We start from the raw sequence: 21075 nt of genomic DNA, 5'->3' as shown, positions 1-21075 counted from the left end.
GGATTTATTAGGCAATGCCAGGCTTGCTGCTTGTCCTTTTTGGCCAGTGTAGCATAAACTTTCCCCAAACACCAAGCTCTTGGCATCCCCAGAGGCTGCTGCTGGAGCTGCTGGAACCAGGAGTCTTTGGATGGGCAGTGGGAATGAGCACTGCTCCGTGTTCCTTGGACTCCCTCACTGCCACAGTGAATGTACTGAAGAGATCTTGTGCAAGCTGCCTATATCCCTTTATTTTAGTAGATCTACAACATTTTCTGCCCCAGAAACTGAGCAAAGTCAGCACGTGTAGCCTCTTGAAAGTCTGAAATCCCTGTGAAAATTCAAGGATTGCTCAGTTGTCTGCAATCCCCTCACACAAACCATTTCAAATAATGAGGAAATCTTTATCCAAGGCTGCTTGTGGGTAGTGCATGTCCTAAGAAAGGAGCTTTATTCAGTGAATACCCCATTCATGGCTCTCAGCTCTCTGTCCTCCCTCAACACTGCAGTCATTCTCCTGAATTCTGATTTTTGTGTTGCCCACAGCTACACCTTCTGCTGGGACACTCCTGAATCCCTCAGCCGAGGCAGTGCCTTAAGGGATGTGCAAAGCCTTCAGAGAGGGTTCAGTCCAGTAGTGCTGTCTCATTTCCCAGTAACTGGGATCTGGTAGGACAAGCTGGGTTACAGAGGACACACAATTAAGGATCTTCCATGAAAACCCTAAAGATTTCATGGTAATTTTCTTAAGGACAGCTCAGCCTCCTGCTCAGTTCAGTTTTGGTGATGTTGTTCCCAGTTACCTCTCTGCTTCAGGATCAGCTCTGGATCCTGAAAGCTTCCTCAGAGGGAAGGGAGGCATTCACCCAGACAGAGCCCTGTCAGGAACACAGAGCACATTTAACCCCTGCAGGACTCAGAGAGTGGTTGGGAAGGGCACCTCAGTCCCTTGAATTTCTTTTCAGCTCTGTCTCTGGTATTTGCTTCTCTGTTTTGGGTGCTGGGACATGCAGAGCAAGGCAGAGCATAGGCAGGGCCCTAAAAACCAAGGCAAGGGGTTTTTTTGGTGCAAAATCATCACAAAACTACCAAGGAGGTATCTTACAGTGCTGGTGTTATTTTTGTTGCTTTGCTGTATCAGTCATGGGATGTGCACAATGCTCAGGGGAGGCAGCCAAGGCTCCTGTGACCGTTTCCTCTGTGTCACCTCATGGCAGTGGATGCCTGCTCCTGGGCAGAGGGCTTTTTATCTGAGAGTCTGGATATATCCTATAGTTCTGTAGGAGTGTTGTACCTATTTTACCTCAAACCTCAGCTCGGGGGTTCCTTTCCAGGGAAATTTAACTACAGAGCAGGGGGATTGAGGATGAACCCCCCAGAAGGGAGTTCTGCCAGAACTGCTGGGACATGCTGCCTGCAGGGAACCCAGAGCAAATCTCTGTCTGAAGGAGAGAGAACTTCATCCCAAAGGGGATGGGATCCATAGGGGCCCAGGGGCTGCCCACACCAGTTAAAGCCAGCAACTGGTGTCCAGGCAGGGCAGGGCAGGAGGTTGGGTACCTCCTGGGGACAGCGAGCACTAAGGTGAAGAGTCTGACACCCTGAGATGGATGCTCTGGATGTCTCACCAAGTCTTCTCAGGACAGCCTGGACCTCAGGGAAGAATAAGAGCCTTTGTGCTGCTTCAGGGCTTTTTCTCTGCCAGCACAGGCAGCATTTAACACCTGACATGGAGTATTTCAGCAGAAAGTTAGAAAAGATCCCATTCCCTGTGAAAACCCTGGTGTCCCTGCAGTTGCTCAGACTCTCCTCTGACTGCCACGGGGACATTAAACCTTCAGCAGTCTGCCTCTCTGAAAGCAGATTTTGGTTCCCTGCCTGGAAAAACAGTAGGCGAAATAGTAAAACCTTAAATTCAAACATGTGTAAGTTATACATCTTATTTCCATTTTCAAGCAACATTCCCTCAGCAAGACATGAGGAAAAAATTACCATCTGCCTTCCAGTATCTCGGTGGAGCATTTATCTCCCAGCCATGATAACTGAATTTCAGTAATTTCTCCTTCCCCCCTCCCTGCCCCATTCAGATTAAGAAACAAATTTGTTTAGTGTCCAGGCTTGGAAGTCCTGCCAGCTGAAGGCAGGGGGGGGATCTGGTGCACTGTCACAGCTCCTGCCCTTCAGCCAATGCTTTCCTCCCAGGCCCCTTTGCATCTGGCAGGGCAGAGGGATGGCTCTGAGCTTCAGGCAGGGGAGGAAACCACAGTGCAGAGGGCTCTGTGCTGGCTTTGCAGATTAATGCACCCCTGTAAGGGGAGGGCAGCAAGGCTGTCCCTTCCCTGGCACATTCTTCGGGGCTGGGATGTGCTGTGTACCTGGGGCAGGCTGTGGACTAGAATTTGAAGTGCCCTCCAGAGCTAAAAGCCTGGGTTACCACGGCAGCTGGAGAAAAACAAAACCTGGGCTCTCTGTCTGTGGTTTGGAGGCTCAGAATTCTCCCAGAGCAGGACTGAGAAAGCCTATTTCTTGCCAAGGCTCTGCATGCAGTCCAGCTCTTAGCACAGTGCCACCTGAGTTGCTAAATGTTCCCTCCTCATCACTCCATCACCTCAGAAGGAAGAGGGGGGCCAAACCCTTTTTCACACACAGTTTCTGTGGTCTGCAGTTCTTGACCAAGATTTCTAGATTTCCTATCCAAGTAACAGACAAGCCTGGGACTGTTAACTGTAAGAACAGACAAGATCAGTTACGTTCAGCCCTGCAGAAAAGAGGCTCTTTAGATACCACTAATAATGTAGCATTCTCCTGTGACTATCCTGTCATTTTGGCAAAGGCATTTTGAGTTCTTTGTTAATGAGATGAAGGGAGGGGGATCTGTGTTTCTGATTAGCTCTGCAGAAAGGGCTCAGGTCAGGAGGTGAGGGGAGCAGCCTGTCTGTCAGTTGGTAGAACTCTAAGAAAAAGACAGTGTGCAGGGTTGTTCTGAACACACTGCAAGAGTGAAACAGTCCCAGGAGGAGCATCAGGCTGGATCTGAAAGATGGCCAAAATGCAGCTGAACAACAAAGGATGAAGGAGGAGTAAGAGGTGGAACCAACAGCCCTATTGGGCACTTGCTTTTTACCTGGTTCATGAATTTTGCTGTTTCAGAGGTACCGAGTTCAGCCTTACAGCTGCCATTGCCTTTGGCTGAAAATCACTCTTCTTTGTACCTTCACCTCTCTTTCCTCCAACTGGTTTCAATATCAGAGAGATCACCTTGTGACATTCACATGACAGGCCAGGACTGGTCTCTCCCACATGTAAAAAACTCCCCTCAACTTTTCCCCTTTGGGATATTTGCCATTTCTGTAACCCAAACCTCCTTCTGCTGCAGCAGGGATAAAAGCTGCACAATGCTGACCAGTCACCTCTTTCCTTTCATGTTCCAGGGAGTCCCCTGTAGACTGCAGTGTGAACAAATGCAGCAAACTCGTGGGAGCAGGGACAGAGTCCAACCCAATGAGTTACAGCACCTACATGGATGAGAAGAATGGGCCCCCTCCCAACATGACCACCAACGAGAGGAGAGTCATTGTCCCAGCAGGTACCACCAAACTCAACTTTGGGTCATTTTTCCTTGCATGGTCTGAAATACCCAGCTGAACAGATAAGGTTTGGTTATCCACTCTCTGAGGAACTTTCTTGCTTAAACACGATGTAAAAAGTAAGGAAAATATCAGTTTCTGGCTAGTGGGAATTTCCCATGTCCCAGTGTATCTTCTATGCTGAATCAGAATAAGAAGTGGATGATTCCTGCTGATGATCTCTTCTCTTCTCTCTCTTCTCTTCTCTTCTCTTCTCTTCTCTTCTCTTCTCTTCTCTTCTCTTCTCTTCTCTTCTCTTCTCTTCTCTTCTCTTCTCTTCTCTTCTCTTCTCTTCTCTTCTCTTCTCCTCTCTTCTCCTCTCCTCTCCTCTCCTCTCTTCTCCTCTCCTCTCCTCTCCTCTCCTCTCCTCTCCCTCTCCTCTCCTCTCCTCTCCTCTCCTCTCCTCTCCTCTCCTCTCCTCTCCTCTCCTCTCTCCTCTCCTCTCCTCTCCTCTCCTCTCCTCTCCTCTCCTCTCCTCTCCTCTCCTCTCCTCTCCTCTCCTCTCCTCTCCTCTCCTTTTCCTTTTCCTTTTCCTTTTCCTTTTCCTTTTCCTTTTCCTTTTCTGGAATGAATTGATGGTTTTGTGCAGTGAACCAAATCCATGCTCTGTCACGTGTTAGGAGAGAATCTGCAGTGCTTCCTGGGCCATGCATCCTATGATCAAAGAGTGCAGTTTGTAGACAAGACTAAGCCTGAAGTGGACCCAAATTATAACTCCCACGGTGATCTGCAGGATCCAGATGCATTTTCATGTCATATTGATTCAAAATGAGCTTTTTTGGTTTTGGGGTTTGTTTGGTTTTTTTGGTTTTGTTTGTTAGAGGTAGAAACCAGAAAAAAAACATTTTGCAGGAACTCAATTATCTTTCCAGAAATTGTTACACAGAAACATTCCTGTCCATTTTCTGTCTGCCCTTGGTATACACACCTGCTCTCTGGAACTGGCAGGGTGCATTTGGATAGTCAAGGCTGAGCTGCCATGGCAGGCACCTGGTGAAGCCTGAACCTGGAACAAGAGGGAGTCTTTTCCCTGCAAAATTTATGAACAGTTCTAAACAGGTTAGTCCAGGAACTTCCCAGCAGAGCAGATCTTGTGAGCCAAGTTCTAGCCCAGTTTCCATACCAGAACTTCCCCTGATTACAAGGGGTGCAGCTTTTCACCCCCTGTTTGTGAGGCTTTCACTGAGAGTTGCAGCTGATTCAAGCAGATGAACTGCTGGCAGAAAGAAATGTACTCGTGGAATTTAGCTCTGTTTTCTGATTGTGGCTTGACCATGAACAGATGACAATTCCCAAGCATTTGTTTGCCATTTAGGATGAAAAGGAAAAGCTTGAACCAAATGTAGGGAAGGGAAGCCAAGAAAAGATTGACAGCAAATCTCCAAGTCTCACTTTAGCCATTGTTGGGATCTGCTTGGAGAGCCTGGATAACCCAAGTGGTGACACCACCAGAAACACTTCCAGTGTCAACATTGCCCAGAAAGGTGTTACTGACACCCATTGGTCCTTTTATCAAAGATATTCCAGGTGGAAGATTTATCCTGCCCTTCACCATTTATGCATATTTATAAAGACCAAGGGTGAGCTAAAGGGTAGCACTGTAGGAACAGGAAGAAACACCTGCTCTGGAAAAGAAGATTTTAAATCTCCTCCTTGAAAGACAGTGGGAAAAAAAAAAAGTCCTTTTTTTCACCTCATGAGAAATCACAAATAAAAACCTTGAGATACTTGTGAAATAGCAGCAATTTACCAAACTTTGGAAGACAATAATGAACATCATCCCAGATCTCTGGCTGGGGGATACGAGGCCAAATTCATCCAAGAAAGGCATTTAGAAATTTTAATGTAATCCAGAGTAAAGATTTATAGTGTGTGAGGGTGAAGAGAGGCGAGAATAATGTCACATTAGGCTTGCAATAGTAATAATAACAAACTCTAAGCCATGTATCAAAAAGCAGTTTTTCTGAGACCATTCAAGTGTCTTTGGCAGTGATAAATAGGCTGACTTAATATCTGAAATTCAAAAGCATTTGCTTAAAGGGAGACCACAAATTCACTATACCCTCTAAGTGTTGTTTTGTTGTGGTTTTTTTTTCCAAAACTCAAAACAAATCACTCTTTCAATTAAACAAAAAAAAAAACCAAGAATCCTCCCTTGAACATTGCATTGTAAAATTTGCACTCTTTTGTCAATGCTTAGAAAGCAGACTTTAAATTGCCAAAATTCAAAGGCATTCCATCTGCCTTTCCCAAAGCAGATTTGCAAAGATATGTGGTTGTATGTTCTGGGTTTGAAATTCAACTTTAGGCTACCTGGTTTTACTAGAAATCCAGTGAGGCAATGGCACAGTGGTAATTTCAATATTCCTTGGTCTTACTGCTCCATTTTATATTATTCTGGAACTCAGTTGCCCAGGAATGTCCCAGGTACAGCCACCTCCTGACCTTTTGTGTCAGGGATCCCTGCATCCCAGGCACTTTCCAGTCCTGAGCCTGCAAAACATTATTTTATGGACTATAAAATACAGAGCAGAAGCATTTCTTGTCCCTGCCCAAAGCACAAGTTACCAGCTGGGGGATGGCTCCTGTTTCAGTTCCATTTTCTCAACTGCTTCAGCACCTGAAGTGTTTGAGGTTTAGCTTGGAGCAATGCACCAGCTGGGATGGACAGACCAAACACCTCCAAAGTTAAGGCTTGACTTTGCACCCCTCTCCAGCTGCCAGGGCACAGGAATTTGCAGCTTAAGTTTTCAGATACATGGGGAGAAGCAGCACAGGAAACATCTGAAAACACAGATATGCTCTGAAAATGACTCTGTAAAAATGGTATCATGGCACAAACTCTTGCTGGGGCTTTCTGATCTAATGCTCTTCTTGAAGCTCAAAGGAGGATTTCTTTTTTTAACTACTGCTGCAGCAAACCAGCACCATGGGGCCTGGAGCTCCAGCAGGGTTCAATCTCTCTCTTACGTCATCACCAGCAATAAAGATTCCACAGCTGGAGCTTTGCTGGCAGTTGATAATGATGCATGAGACAGGATGAAATCCACATTGCCCTCCAATAGCTGGGCTGGAGGGGGTGGAATTGTGTTCTTGTCAGCAGGGTGAACAAATGTGACTCAGAGACACATGGCAAGCTCTTCTGTTGAAGCAATAATACTTTTTTTTCAGAGTCCCATTGGTCCTTTGACCATAAATGCCACCATCCTGAGACTTTCAAATCCCATTTGCTGGGACTTTGCAATGCACTTGCAAGGAGTGGTGTGACTTGTGCAGCACCAACATAATTACACAGTATTGCAGAACCAAAACTGGGACCAGTGAACCCTTTCAAAGGGATGAGTTGATGCTTTTGGAAGCCTTTTTTCCAGAGCTAGAAGTCCCAGTTAAGTGTCACTAATAATGTTATCAAACACAGGCATAACCTTCAGGCAGGTGGGAGATAATAAAGAGAATTCCCTGCCAGAGAGTTGGTGTGCTCAGTTTCTAAGGCAGGGCCTGTTCATCTTGGCAAAATGCTTTGGCACCAGTGAGTTAAACCCACTGTGCTGTGGGAACAGTGGTTACTGGTTTGACTGGGCTACAGGATGCCAGGCTTCAGGCTGGTGTGTAGTGCTGACATCCTTTGTGCTCTCCTGCCAGATCCCACCCTATGGACCCAGGAACACGTGCGCCAGTGGCTGGAATGGGCTATCAAGGAGTATGGATTGATGGAGATTGACACCACCATCTTCCAGAACATGGATGGCAAAGAGCTCTGCAAAATGAACAAGGATGACTTCCTCCGAACCACCTCCCTCTACAACACAGAAGTTCTGCTGTCTCACCTCAGTTACCTCAGGGAAAGTAAGTGCTGTCCTGACCCATCCCTGCCATCCCCTGAGAGGAGGAGCTGCCATGAGGACTGACCTTCCAGAGCTCTTCTTGCAGGATAAATCATAGCAAGGGTGAGGGAAAAAATAACTGTGAAAGGCAAGCAGAAAGAACAAATAAAGAAGGGAGGAATAACAAGTGGGCTGGAAAATTAATTTTAACTGAGATGGAGTTACTGGCCTATCAGGGAGGTAAAGAACTGAGTAGGACTCTTAAGATTAGATAGATTTACAGATAATAAAAACCATCTATGGCTATATGATAAAAACACATAAATATGCTGTGGAGATTAAACCAAATATTAACTGATGTTTCACAGGCAGATTATTCTGTAACTTTGCAGTTAGAGGGCTGTGTACTTTTTCCTAAGGCTTCTGGGAAAGACTGCTTCAAAATAGGACCCACACCGGGTCAGAGCTGGAGATGTCCTCTGTTCCTGGCAGCTCAGATTTGTTGAAAAGAGGAAAAACCACAAGAGTGATTCCCCAAATATAAGTGTGCTGAAGCAGACCTTGTGCAAATGACCCAGTGCCCAAAGAACAAGTTTTTCTGAACCCCTTTGTTGCTGCTCTCTCCCAAGCTAGAGTTAGTGGAGCCAGTAACTCCTTTTTGCTGTGCTAAGCCTCTAAGGCAGCAGCTGTGAGCAGTCAACTGAAATCTTCAAGGAAAAGCATAATCCAGAAGCCCAGGATTGATCATTTTACGGTTAGCACTTGCTCTTGGGGCTGGGACTCTTAGATTCAGCCCTTTCTAAGATTCTCTGTGTGACCACGAGCATGTCCATAGCTTCTGAATGTCTCCTCTTCATCTATAAAATGGAGATTAAAGCATTTCCCTTTTCCACAAAGGTGTGCTAAGGACAGTTGCCTTAAATGAGGAGCTTGGAGCTAAATCCCACATGCTTCAATATTTTTTCCAAGTGAAACAGTTTTTATAGGTGTATAACTATTTAAGGACTGCAAAATCAGGAGAAAGTGCCATAAAGCAAGGTGGGAAGGCAGGGACAGAAAGCAAAATGTACATTTTCTTCACTGGTAAATCAAATTCTGATGTAATGGCAGCAGAAGGTGTCTCCAGCTGGCCAGTGCAATAAAGCAGTGAGACAGAATTTATTCAAAGCTTCTTCAGCACTGGTCTCTCCCTGACTCTGCTAAATTAGGTGGGAGCTTTACAGATTACAGTGGGACAAGAGTTAAATCATAGATGGGTGCTTCTGGAAGCCCCACCTTTATTTTGTTTCAGAAGCTCAGCCAAAAGCTGAGCCAAAGCCAAAGCTATTTGTTGATTCACAACAAATAACTGAATTGGATCAGAACAGTTTTTGTCCCTTGTCACCTCACAATAAAATAATTTGCAGCTTTCATCCTGTTTCATCAGCAAAGAGCTGCTGGTTCACAGAACACTTCAAGATTATTGCAGATGCAAATTACTTTCTAGCTAAAGCTTGCATGCAGGATTACACATTTCTAGGGGAAATCTTGAGGCAGTTTTGTGAAGCCAGTGCTGCTTTGGCCAAACTCCCTGACCTTGGCTGGGCAAATCAGAGGCTTTGTAACCGGAAATGTTTTTAAATTCCCACAAGATAAATACTCAAGTGAGACACTTGAATTGTCTCCTTGATAAGACTTGAGAACTGACAGAAAGAGATGGAGAAGGAGCTGTAAGTTTTTGGAATCAAAGAACCAGGCTGGATTTGAAAAGGTTGGCAGAAGGGTTGAATTCTTGTGCTGCTTTAGCTCCAGACAGCATCTCCAGTGAGAGTCTCAAGCCTTAGGGATCCCATTCCTTGGGATGCTCAAAGAGTATCAGAGGAATTACGTTCTTGCTCTCATGACACAAGCCTAAAGACCTGGATTCAGTTGCCACCTTTACAATTTGCTGCTGTGCATTTCTTGAGGAGCAAATTCCTGCCTGATCCTACTTTCCTTTAGATAGCTGGAGACTCAATCAAAATCCTGGTCACACTGCTTAAAGAAAAGAATCAACAGGGCATATTGAAATTCAGTGCCTTAGTTGATTCATTGTCTTTAAAGACCTGAAATTAGGAGGAATAAACCTCTGCCTCAGTTTCCCTGTAAAATGGAGCTCATAATCCTGCCTGATTGTCAGGCTTGTCTGTTGAGATAGCAAATCTGTGGGATTGTGTCTCACATCTCTCAAGCCCCAGCACAGCTTTCAAGTTTTGAGTAATACTTGGAAAAGATAGCTACTTTCTAAAATACTCAAAAATATCCCTAAAACTTTATAATTCTTAGGAGCTTGTTACTTAACCTTTAAAAAAAGAACAAAACACTGTACATTCTCAACTTGTGAAAAGCAAACATAAGTATTACTTTATTTTAGAAATCTTGAATACGTAGGAAATCTTTTAAATCAAACTTAGAAGAGCTTGAACTGGGAGTCCTAATTGCTATGGAGCAAAACTGGGACTGAAGTCCCAGTGCAGATGCAACATTCAAGTTCTGCTGCAGTGCATGCTGAATAATAATCATTAAAATTCACTGTTCAGCCAGGGGAATGCCTCCAGTGATTTCCATGCCACTAAGCCAATCCAAAACCTGAGCAACTTTGCAGGATCCAGTCGGAGGAGTTATTCCAGCATCACAGGGATGCACACGAAAGGAGAATTCAGTTCCAACCCATCCCCAGTTTTTATACCTCTATCTCTCTCTCCCTTCAGCCCCTTGGGCCATGTCAGACATCATGCCAGTGCTGTCTGTATTGAAGCAAGCTCCTGTCTGTGTGGAGCTGGGGCAGGCAGGGAAGAGCATTCCTTTCCCTGCAGCTGTTCTTGCTGCCTGATGACAGCCTGGTTTCTGGCCTGCTGGTTACTCCCTGATGGAGCAACGCCTCCGAAAGGACCTTATTGTTTTTCCAGACTGATTTCCAGCGGATGTTTGGTGCTGAGCCTCTGAGCTCAGTGCCACAGGGAGATGGCCTTTTTTTTCAGGAATTTTCCCCTTTTTTGTAAGGTTGTTTTTTTTTCTCAGAGGCATCCAGATCTGGTCTTGCTTAGGGTGGAGAACTCTCGATAGCAGCAAAACACAAAAGAATTTGGGGGAATTGATCTAGAGGCTCGATTACATCTGCTCAGGTGCTGGTCCTCTCAGGCTGTTAAGCTGATGTGAGGGCTGAATGAATCCTGAACTTTGGTGTTTGTTTCCCAAGCAAAAAAAAAAAAAAAAAGCTGATCTGAACTTTGGAAGCCTGTTTGCTAGCCAGGCAAGGAGAACTCCTGAATATTAACTTCCTCAGAAGGTCCTGATCAGGGTGAAAGCATTCTGTCTTTTAGTCTGCACATCTGAGTCCAAATTTAAAAAACAAAACAAAACAAAACAAAAACTGGTAATGTCTGCAAGGCATCAACAAAAGCTGCATCTTCATTCTGGAGATAGAAGGTTGAGAGGAGTTATTTAAAATAGACAAGACTAAACCAAAGTCACATCACTGCACCTTGTGTCTTCAGGCAGAGCTTAGGTCTGGATCAGACTTGTGCAGTTGTTTCCTGCTTCCTCAACCTACTGAAGCAGTCAGGAATTCAGAGGTTTTGGATCTTTAGGAGATTTCAGCCTTGCAGAACCCAGTTCTGCATCACCCTTCGGAGTCTTGCCAAAAAAACCCTCTAGTTTTTATTAAAGGAACTTAATGACACCCCTCAAAGAAGTCTCTTTAAGTATTTCTTCCAGTGTCCTTTCCAAAATTTTGAAGCCTTAGGTTTTCTTCTTCTCATTCTTCCCCTTGCACCTTCAGACTCCAGACTGCCTGACTGCTCTGCTGGTATCTTTTTCAAACACAGTTTGCCTGATCCATCTTCTCCAGCCAGCCCCAGGGCAGTGGGAAAGGGGATTTCAATGCTTTCATGCTATGTTTGGGATGAACATCAAAAGAAGCCTGAGCTGTCACCTCCCCTCCTTTTCCTCTCTGGTGATGGGGGGGTCAGTTGTGTCTGATGTGTACAAATGAAAAGAGCCTGAAGGGGAAAGGATGAGACTGTGGTCAGAAGCAGAAAACTGCTTTGTGGTTCCAAATCAGGTAGTGATGCCAAACAAAACACTGTTAAATGCAGCAGAACCCCAATTCTACAAGGAGATGTGGAGGGAAGGCCACGTGGCCTTCAGAAGGTCAGCATAAAAAAGGTTTCCAGGTTAAATAGACTTCCAGATTGTGGAACCAAGATGTTCCTGCATCTCAGAAGGATGAGCTGCCTTGTGAAATTAAGGCTTTATGGGGAAAAAAAGTCTCTCCTGCTCTGTTTTCTAGTTCTTTTGCATCTTCCTCTTTAATTAATGCAAGGGAAATAAAAGAAGAAAGGAAAAGATGGAAGTAATGATAAAATAGCATGTTTAGTATTAATTATAGGAGAATAGCCCTGCACTTTATTAATAATGCCAGTGCTTCCAGAAAGCTGATTCAATCTAAGCTGTCACTGACCCAGTGAGAGGTGAAGGGAATAAGAACAAAATGAAAATTCATCACAGCCAAAGTTTTACCCCAGAATGAGTAAGGGAAGGAGCAGTCTGCTCTCTGTCTGCCTGCTTCTCTCTGTCCTGATCTGTGTCTCTGGCTTTTTCTCTTTTCCTCTTTCATTCAAAACCCTTAATAGGAAACACATTTCCTTTTCTGTGGTGTTCCCACCAGAAACCTCAGACTGTCGGGCAAAGGTGAGAACTTTTAGCAATTAAACTGGGGGAGGCACCGTCCCTTTCCAGTGGCTTGGGCTGCATTTTTTAGTGTAAAGTAGCTATAAGTTGATCAGCCAGGCTTGTTCAGTGCCATTCATCACCCCTCACCCCCACTCCTCAGCCAGGCACTGCAACCAGGCATTTGCAGCCTACTTAGGCACAGAAAATTGTGTTGCTGAATTCCCCAGCACTTCCCTGTCTGGGGCAAGTGAGGCTGGATGGTGCATTTAGGATCTACTTCAAATAACCTGAAAAGGAGAGAGTGGTGGACTCGAGTTGCCCTACAGATGTCCAAGAAAAAAAAATACCAAAGCCAAAAACCATCTGATGAAAACATGAGTTAAGTTGACAAAATCGTTGTAGTTCCTCCTCCTCCAGCATCAGCAAAAGACCAGACAAACTCTAAATATTTAAGCCAATCACTTTGGCTATCTGCAGCTTTCACAATCAGGGTACCCCTGGGATCCCTTGGAATTCTTTCCCTCCTAGTCTACCGTGTTTTCCATCCTGCTCTTTTGAAACATCTCCTCTCTTGCAGCATCTGGTAGCATCCATCCTCCACACCCTCCGAGTAGGCTTTGTTTTCCAGCCCTTTCTATTTCTGTGTCCTTGCTGGCTTCTGCGTATCTTTGGCTTTGGTTGCACTTGGGGAAGAAAAGGAATCCATAGGAGCAGTGGGCTAATAAGATCCAGCACCTGCAATGGCTGTTCCTGCTGGCAGGGAACTGCCTGAGCCTCAGCTCTCAGAGGAAAATGAGACAGACTGTGACTACTGCTGAGGGGCAAGTGAGGTCAGTGTTATTTGGGATCATGTGGATTAGAGGAATGTGGAGACTGCAAGGCTTAGTCGACAGATCCTAAGCAGTTAGGATTACAGTACCTGAAAAAGAGGCATTCTTAGCCCTGCCAAGGAGTCTGGGGTTCCTCAGGGAGAGCAGAGCAGATCCAGAATCCAAGTGTATTAAATGGGGCAGAATCTCACTGAATAAACCTCACTGATAAAGGACTGAGTAGCAGAAAGTGCCTCTAAAAGCACTTCTCACCCATACCCCTCCGTGGCAAGACTGCTCCCCAGCTCCAGGTCACATCCTTGCTCCCTACAAGAGGGACCCTGGGCCTCCTTATCCATGTCACCACCTGATGGAGTGGAAATTTTCCAAGGAGCTGTAGGAAAGGTGAGCCCTGAAGATTCTGTAGGATAAACATATAACTAGACAAGCATGAAATGTGTATTACATGCTGGCTTCCAAGAGCTCACAGGGACTCTTCCTCCCTTTCCAGAGGAGTTTACAGGAGAATCAAAGTAAAAAGCATAGAAAGGAATTATTCCCACCACAGACCACAAAGCACAGGCCCTTCCAGTGTTGGGTGGGGGGTTTTTTTGTGCTCCCCTTAAGTAGTTTTGTTTCAAGTGGGGCTGGATGGAAAGGCCACTCTGAACCAAGAAAGCTTCTTTCAAAACTCCAGAAAGCATGGGAGATGTTGGAATCTCAGTGAGATTTTTGCAGCTGTCGGCTCAAAACCGAGCATGTGACACTCTAAAAATGTTCAGATCCTGACAGTGCAATTCATGTCACTACTTCTTCATATTCCTCAAACAGGAAAGTTCTCTACCACAGCTAGAGAGAGAAAAGCTTCTTCCTTATCCTGTGATACAATCTGTGCCACAGAAATTTCTAGAGGCTCTGCTGTGATAGATATTGTAACCATCTAAATATACCACCCAACCTCACCCTTTTATATCAGGTGTGAACCAAGGTGCTCAGTAAAGGAGCCAAATGTTTTTATTTTGATTTGGAGAAGCAGGAGCACACGTGTGACACACAGCTGCCAAGTTTTCATCTCCATCATAGAAAATATGGGCCCAGTTTTCTGAAAAACTTGGTCTTTAGACCCTAGTGATAGCATTTCCTACCTGCCTACACAGTTCCCCACTGGCAGAGCACATTCACACTGCAATAATTCCTTTTTTTTCTGATACAGGTAGCTCACTGCTGGTCTACAATACTCCACCCCACACAGAAGCTTCCTCACGTCTTGCCACCAAAGAAGGTCAGTCTTTTGCATACAAATATCCTGCTTTCCTGTGCCCTCACAATGGTTTTATTTGGGTTCAAAACACACCTTTTTTATAATATCCTTTTTATAATATCCTTTTATAATATCCATACATGAAACAAATGCAAAGCCTGGTTAAAATGGAATAATTCACAGTTTGTTGCCCTGGCCACCCTGAAAATCACATCTCTGCTCCTCCAGCCACCACTGTGACATAAAATGTACATCTCCTGTTCTCACACTTGTGTATTCCTGAGTGAAGGAGCTGATGGCATATTTCTGCCCTTCACATGAAACAATTTGAAATCTCACATATATAGCAAGGACTGAGACACTTTCCCTATGGATGAGTTCACATTTGAAAGGATAACACTTTCTCACACTAAATATCATTAATGAAAAAAGGCCACTCAGGTCTTCCCAAACCATTCATGAATCTGTCTGCCAGTTTCAACCAGCAAAGACAACCAAGTCTGTTTCTTGATGCTTTCATTTTGAAATATTTTCATTTTCTTTTTCAAATATCCTCTGATTTTTAAGTTATTAGAAATTCTGATCATGTAGATGGAGCTTAGAAACCTTTAAGTTTAAAAGTTAACAACACACCTAGGGCTCCTTCAGGTTTTTGAGTTGATTCAGTCAGGTTTCTAAGGATTTCTTCTGCAGCTACACTTGGATTACTTATTCTTATTTGTAATGAAAATTAGATTCTTAGTCATGATAAAATTCTGAGAGTTGGTGTGTTGGGTAGGAGGGAAATCCCTTACCTAGATAAAACCCTAAGTCACAGTCAGGCAGTTGACTGCTACAGGAGGTAACCCACCTAGGAGGAGTCTGCTCTCCTTTTGAAACACTTTCCTCACCTCATATATAAACATTTCTATGCTTTTCAGGAGAACCAAGCTACACTAAGAGCCCTGTTTCAAAGAATAGTGGGGAAAGGCAGAAAGTCTTTTATTTAAGCAGCTGGAGAGTGAGACAGACAAAAAAATAAAATAAAATACTCCAACCCCATTTCACCAAGAGGCTACAGCAAACTGAAATCACACATTTAACAAGCTTCTGCACGGTGTGTCTGGCTGCCTCATTGAGGCTCTTGGAGCCAGCACTTCTTTCCCCTTGCACCACACTGGGTTTCATCTCCAACATCTGTCTTGGACCCTGGACTCAATATCAGAGCTGCTTTTTTACAGCAGGTTCTTTTGTCCAGCATCTAACACTCCACTTGAGCTGTCTGTTCCCTGGCATGCTGCTCTCTGTTTATGAGACAGGCATTAGTTGATAAAACATGGTGCATTACAGAGACAAAGCCAGGCAGGCTTTTCTGCCACTATTTTGATGCTAACAGTCATCTACTTAAAATCAATAAAAGCTAGGCTTGCTCCTATTTGAATAAAACAGAACCCACAATTTCCCCCTTAAACACACACACACACATCCAAGACTGCTCGTTCAGTCTCAGGCCAGGTGGTTGCTAAAAATAAAGGGAAGAAAGCTGCAAATTTTTTTGTGTTAAAGAGCAATGCTCTGCATGAAACTGAACTCCTCTGTGCTTTTTATACCCTTTAGCTTTGCAAGTCGGGCCTAGAGTCACTCAGGCAGAAAGAAACTGGAGGGAAACCACGTTCCTCCCTCTCCATTTTTTACTGCCCTCGAGTGTGTTTCTGCAGTGCAGCTGACAGAAGTTTGTGTTTGATTCCTGTCAGCTCGGCATTTTAACTTCACATGGTACTTTCATCACATGTCAGTAAAGGACTAAACACACTCAGGGGATAGTCCAATAAAAATTAAGAACTAGGATAGAAATGCTGAAATCCCATCCATCCCTTTTCCATTTCTTCCTGCCATGCATAAATTTCCTCTGCAAGTCATTTGGTGTCTGAAGGCTGTGCTAGGAGAAAATGCCCCACATCGTGTTCCAAATTCTGTCTGTGAGGTAAGAGGACAGGGTAAGAGACACGAGAGCATGACAGGCTGCTGGAGAAAGAATTAGGGGAGCAGAGTCAAGTGTCTGGTCCAATATCACAGGAGAAACTCAGCATAAACATAAAGCTGAACTTGGAATTCCTCACCCTCGGTCTAGTCTGGTAGGCAGTGAGATTTTCCCTGCTCCTTTTTAAGGCTTTTTTAATAGGCAGGCTTCAGGAAGATGATATTCTTTTGCAAAAGGAATTTCAGGTTAAAAATCATGAATTCTTAATAAATATTTTCTTGTCTCCTAGTTAGGGAGTTTCATGTCAAATGATGAAAACTTTTTCTTTGTGTTAATGCATCTTGAATCTACTATCCTGTAAATATTTCTTTTCTCTGTGCCTGTGAACAAAAACAAACAGATTTTTCTAACCACCTTCCCTTGGGGATTCAAAAGTGGGAGGTGATAAAATAGTACAATACATGTCAGAGACAGGAAAAAAGAGACTGTTTTCTTCACTCCTCCAGTAATTGTTCTCACATATCCTCCAAGATCACAGAGCTGATGCAATTAACTTGCTTATGCAAATTCCAGGGAGCAGTGCAGGCTTTTTGCATACACTTACACTATGCCTTATCCAGTGCATCTGGCTACATGCTGGGGAAAAAAAAAAACCAAACAAAAAAGAAAAAAGAAAGAGGTGTGGCTGCAACACAGAGGGATGCAGATCTTTTAAATCTGATCTTCCCCCAGTGTGTGATGGACAGGGCATGTTCTGGAACAGAACCCAGGAGCACCCAGGAGCAGAGGGACCTGTGGCCCATCCTGGCAAAGGCAGCCCTGGTGCCACAGGACTGGGTTGGATGGCTCTGCCTTGGCTGCTGGCAGCTGCAGCCTCCACTCCCTTTTCCCCTTCTATTTTCTGCCCCTCTCACTTCTCTCCTGTGCTGCCAGCGCTGTGCACAGAGCCCGTGGCACTGCTTTCAGGGAATTAAAATGCTTTCAGGGCAGAACGAGATCCTGGAAACTCGTAGAGCTGAGCACAAAGCACACGCGTTTTGTTCTCGGGTCGGGTCGGTGGAAACCTCGTGGTGTTCAAAGGACTTTTGCTGCCCCAGCTTCTTTGCTTCTCAGCCTCATAAACACTCCAATGTATGGAACTTAGCGTCATTGGGACAAATTGTCTTCAGCTGCCTTTGAGAAACAAATTGCTGTAATGAAAATCACCAGTATTTTTTGGCCAGAGAACAATTTCTGGAAAATGAAACGAGGCTGCTCTCGTTGCTGAATGGAAAGATTTGTGTCCCACTCCCAGCACTCCATTGGAGAGAAGCTCTGGTTCCTTTTCCAGGACTGTTTGCAGCAATGAGTGACTGACCTACTGTAGGTACTGGAGACATGGGAGAAGGATCTGAGCCTCCAGGATCTGCCCTACTCCGTGGAGATTTTCAATTGCTTGCCTCCAGAATGGTGTCATTTTAAGGAGGTTTCCATGGGGAAATGGAAAGTATATTCACATACAGCAAAACTTGGAGGCCAAAGGGCTGTCCCTCATGTGGCTGTGAGCATTCTGGCCTCGGTCCAACATACTCTTCAAGTCCATGCTTATTTTTAAGGGGTCTGCACAACTCCTGTGTTCAATTAATATTCAAGCCTAAAAGCTCTGCGGAGTGGTGGTAAACCAACACCAGCCCCAAGCCTTATAAATCCAACCAAGATTCCAACAGAACACAGGATAAACTGATGTGCTACCTGTGTTACCAAAGAAGGAAAATATTTGTAAGTGAATACATGAATGTGGGGGTAGGAGATGAATTGTAAGGGCTTAGTCTGTGGCTATCACAGGTTTATGTTTGCACTGTAGAAGTGTTTGTGTGAACATCAGGGATGTTTGGGTAGAAGTTGCCTTGGATTGTGTGTTTTGTTCTGTTGTTAGCAAATTTAAGATCAACAAATCAGTGAGATCTGAAACTCCCACAGCTTGGTTTCCCATGGGTTTGAACCCATGTTCATTTGTTCATTGGGAGCCCCTCAGGAAGAGTTTCCTGATGTTGGAGCATTAATAACATCTCTTCTACACAGGTTCCCTGGAACCTGACAAAATATGAGCCCATGCAGGGCTACCCATCAGGGCCACAGCCTCCCTCCTCTTCCCTCAGCAGTTTCCTATAAAGTGATGCAAGCTTTTTAAAACTCTTCTCTCTTGCTTGGCAAACCTGGTGACAATTTTGGGTGAGGGGTTCCAAAGTTTTGGGGGACTGGAGAGAAGAGGGGCAAAGAGACCACAGGCAGTGTGGTTGCACAAGCCCTGTTCCCACAGGAAAAGAGTTTCAAATTCCTGCATAAAATTCTTCCCCTGAAAAGGCCATTTTTCAGGTCTAAAAGGTTGTCATGTGAAAAATGTTGACCAGCTTCAGTAAAGTCTTCTTTCGAGTGTCTCAGAAAAGGCCCCTGGCTCTCAGCAAAGCTTAGAAACCCCCCACTCAGCCAGGCAGAGAAAAAGCAGTTGCAGCTTGATGTCCTCTGAATTCTCTGTACATGTGAAAGTGTTTGGCGAAGAGATTTGTGTGCCTGGTGATGAAATATTCCATTTTTAGCTCTGTGGCAGAAAAAGAGGAGGCTTTTTTGATGCTTCTTTTATTGTGACTGTGTGGCCAGCTCGGGGATTTATGATTTCAGGAGAGACAGTAGCGAGCGCTCTTGGATTTTTCTTTCTCTCTCTCTCTTTTTTTTTTTTTTTAATTGTTTTCTTTTGAAATTCCAGAGTTAGTGTTTTGTCTGCTTTCTCCCTGACCCTCTTCAGAGGCAGGCGTGTGTTTTTTCACCAGAAAAACTGGAAACAAAGAATCGTTGTCTTGAAGCTGTAGCAGGCAGGAAACCCAACTCACAAGGGATCACCCCGAGCCAGCGCTGTCCCAGAGTAGACTCCAGTTCTCTGAATTCAACCTGACAGCTTGTCTGGAGCACTTTCTAAGTAACCATTATCCTTCCTTTTCCCCCAGCAAAAGAGCTATTATTTTTTTGCCTAGGGTGCACTGCAAGCAATGTTATTGCACATGGGGAGGGGGGGTTTACAGGTTTGCTGGGGTGCACCCCCTCCTGTGAAAAGCTCTTGGAAGGGCTTTGGCTCTTGCCTAAGAGGACAGTAAATTTGGTTCCTGATAACAAGTTAAAGAGGCAAAAGCTGGAAAAATGCTGCAACGTCTGCACGTGTGTGCCTCCCCTTCCCTTTTCTCTCACTGCATTGCTGTGTCTAGCTTTTTTTTTTTTTTTTCCTCTCTGTGAATATGCCTTTCTTTTTCTTGACTTCTGCATTTATGTTTTTTTCAATGAGTGCAAGCTGCAAGCACCTTCACTGTTTGGTTTTCCCTCCCTGTGTGTTGGGGGGGGGTAAAATAATGCAGGGTGCTGTGGGCAGGGCTGTGCACACGTGTGTGGTTTGCATGGAGCTCTGTCTGCTTCTCTGAAGGGTGCTCAGCAATTCCTTGGAGAATCTGGAATTGTGTGCCTGAGTCTCTGCTGGGTGGACTGCCTGGCTGCTGCTGTCTGGGCTGGGAAGTGGCTGCTTTTCCAGGCTGGCTCTGGGAGGGATTCTTAGGATACATCCTTCAGTCCACACGCTGTGCATTGGGACTTCTGCTGCTGATATTAAATTAAAAAAAAAAAAAAAAAGTAACAACAACAACAGAAAAAAAAAAATCTCATTACTTCTTCCCTTTCTTCATAATGTGCCTTTGTAAGCCTTGCAGAGGGTAACTCAGACATGGATCAGGAAGTTCCACTGCTGCACAGCTCAGGGATGTTTTTCCAGCCTCACTCACACAACTGGGGGCTGTCGCCTGTGGCTCAAAGCAAACAGGGAGTGACTCCAAATTTTGGAGGCCAGAGCCCTCCCCTGAGCTGGGGAGCAGAGCTCTGGGCTCTGGAGCTGTGGTGTGAAGGAGCTCCTTCATGTCACCCTGCAGCTTAGTGACCTCCCTCAGGAGGGACTGCCCTGAGCATGGCCCTGTCTGGGGAAGCTGAGTGAATCCCCCTTGGAAATCCTGAATTCCAGTTTTGTGCATGTGCTGTGTTAAGCTCTAGACCCTGTGTGACACTGGGAATCAGGGGGCTTCAGCCACAGCACTTTAACACTGACTGGATCTAAAGGAGGAGTTAGATCAGAAATGTCTGAGCAGTCTTCCATAAGGACAGCAACACATAACCAGGCTCTCAGCTGCTTGCTGAGATTCCCCAAGCTAAATCTGTTCTTCATGTCCATGTTCTGCAGCAGATGTCTTACATAAACCCAGCACTCACTTGGTTTGTGTTGCCTTCAGGTCAAAACCCAATGATGTTCCAAGGCTGGACTTTGGTGTCTGTGTCAGTTTCTTACCTGTAAAGCAGATTAATAGCAATGTAAAGATGCGTGGGTTTTATTTTTTATTTTTAATTGTGAAATAATAATAGTCTGATACTGTAGAATAATGGTATTTTCAAATTATTTTGCACTCAACTGCTTGCTCCCTCTTGTTGGTGAGGCTCAGCATTACTTAATTCCACATATGATCCCTCTACTGCTGATTCTTTATCAGAGGGAGCAGGATATTGTGGTCTTGAAGCAGAAACAAATGGGTTTGGTGCTTGAAGGCACTGGAAAGTCTTACATAAGCATGAGAACAGTCACAGGAATAGTGGCCATGAATGACATGCAGCAGGGCATGTGGCATATGTGCTAAGTAATTGTTTTAATTAACAGAAATAGTAAATGGAAAAGGAATTCACTGCAGAACAAATGGTGCTGTGGGTGAGATTTTGAGGCCTTGGTGTACACAGTCAGGACACACATACAACTTGTCCTGGGTGTGTGCCATCAGGCTGATGACTGGATTGGATCAATCACCTCCTGTAGCTCTTTGAAAAGGCCAGAGGACCCCTCCTATTCTGCATTTGATGTTGATTGAGC

The 21075-nt window shown here is 44.8% G+C and overlaps 1 protein-coding gene across 5 annotated transcripts in view; it reads left to right on the top strand.

Annotated features, from left to right (window-relative positions):
- Positions 1-21075, top strand: part of FLI1 (Fli-1 proto-oncogene, ETS transcription factor) — an 86917-nt gene that overhangs the window by 54413 nt on the left and 11429 nt on the right. For all 5 annotated transcript variants that reach the window (XM_071768852.1, XM_071768850.1, XM_071768855.1 and 2 more), the window contains 3 exons: positions 3411-3565; positions 7248-7451; positions 14144-14212. In XM_071768852.1, the coding sequence (XP_071624953.1) occupies positions 3411-3565; positions 7248-7451; positions 14144-14212 (428 nt within the window). The remainder of the gene's footprint in view (positions 1-3410; positions 3566-7247; positions 7452-14143; positions 14213-21075) is intronic.

The sequence above is a fragment of the Heliangelus exortis genome, chromosome 26, assembly GCF_036169615.1.
Source record: "Heliangelus exortis chromosome 26, bHelExo1.hap1, whole genome shotgun sequence".
Taxonomy (NCBI): domain Eukaryota; kingdom Metazoa; phylum Chordata; class Aves; order Apodiformes; family Trochilidae; genus Heliangelus; species Heliangelus exortis.
The sequence above is the reverse complement of the archived record's forward strand: the minus strand, read 5'-3'. Positions and strand labels throughout refer to the sequence as shown.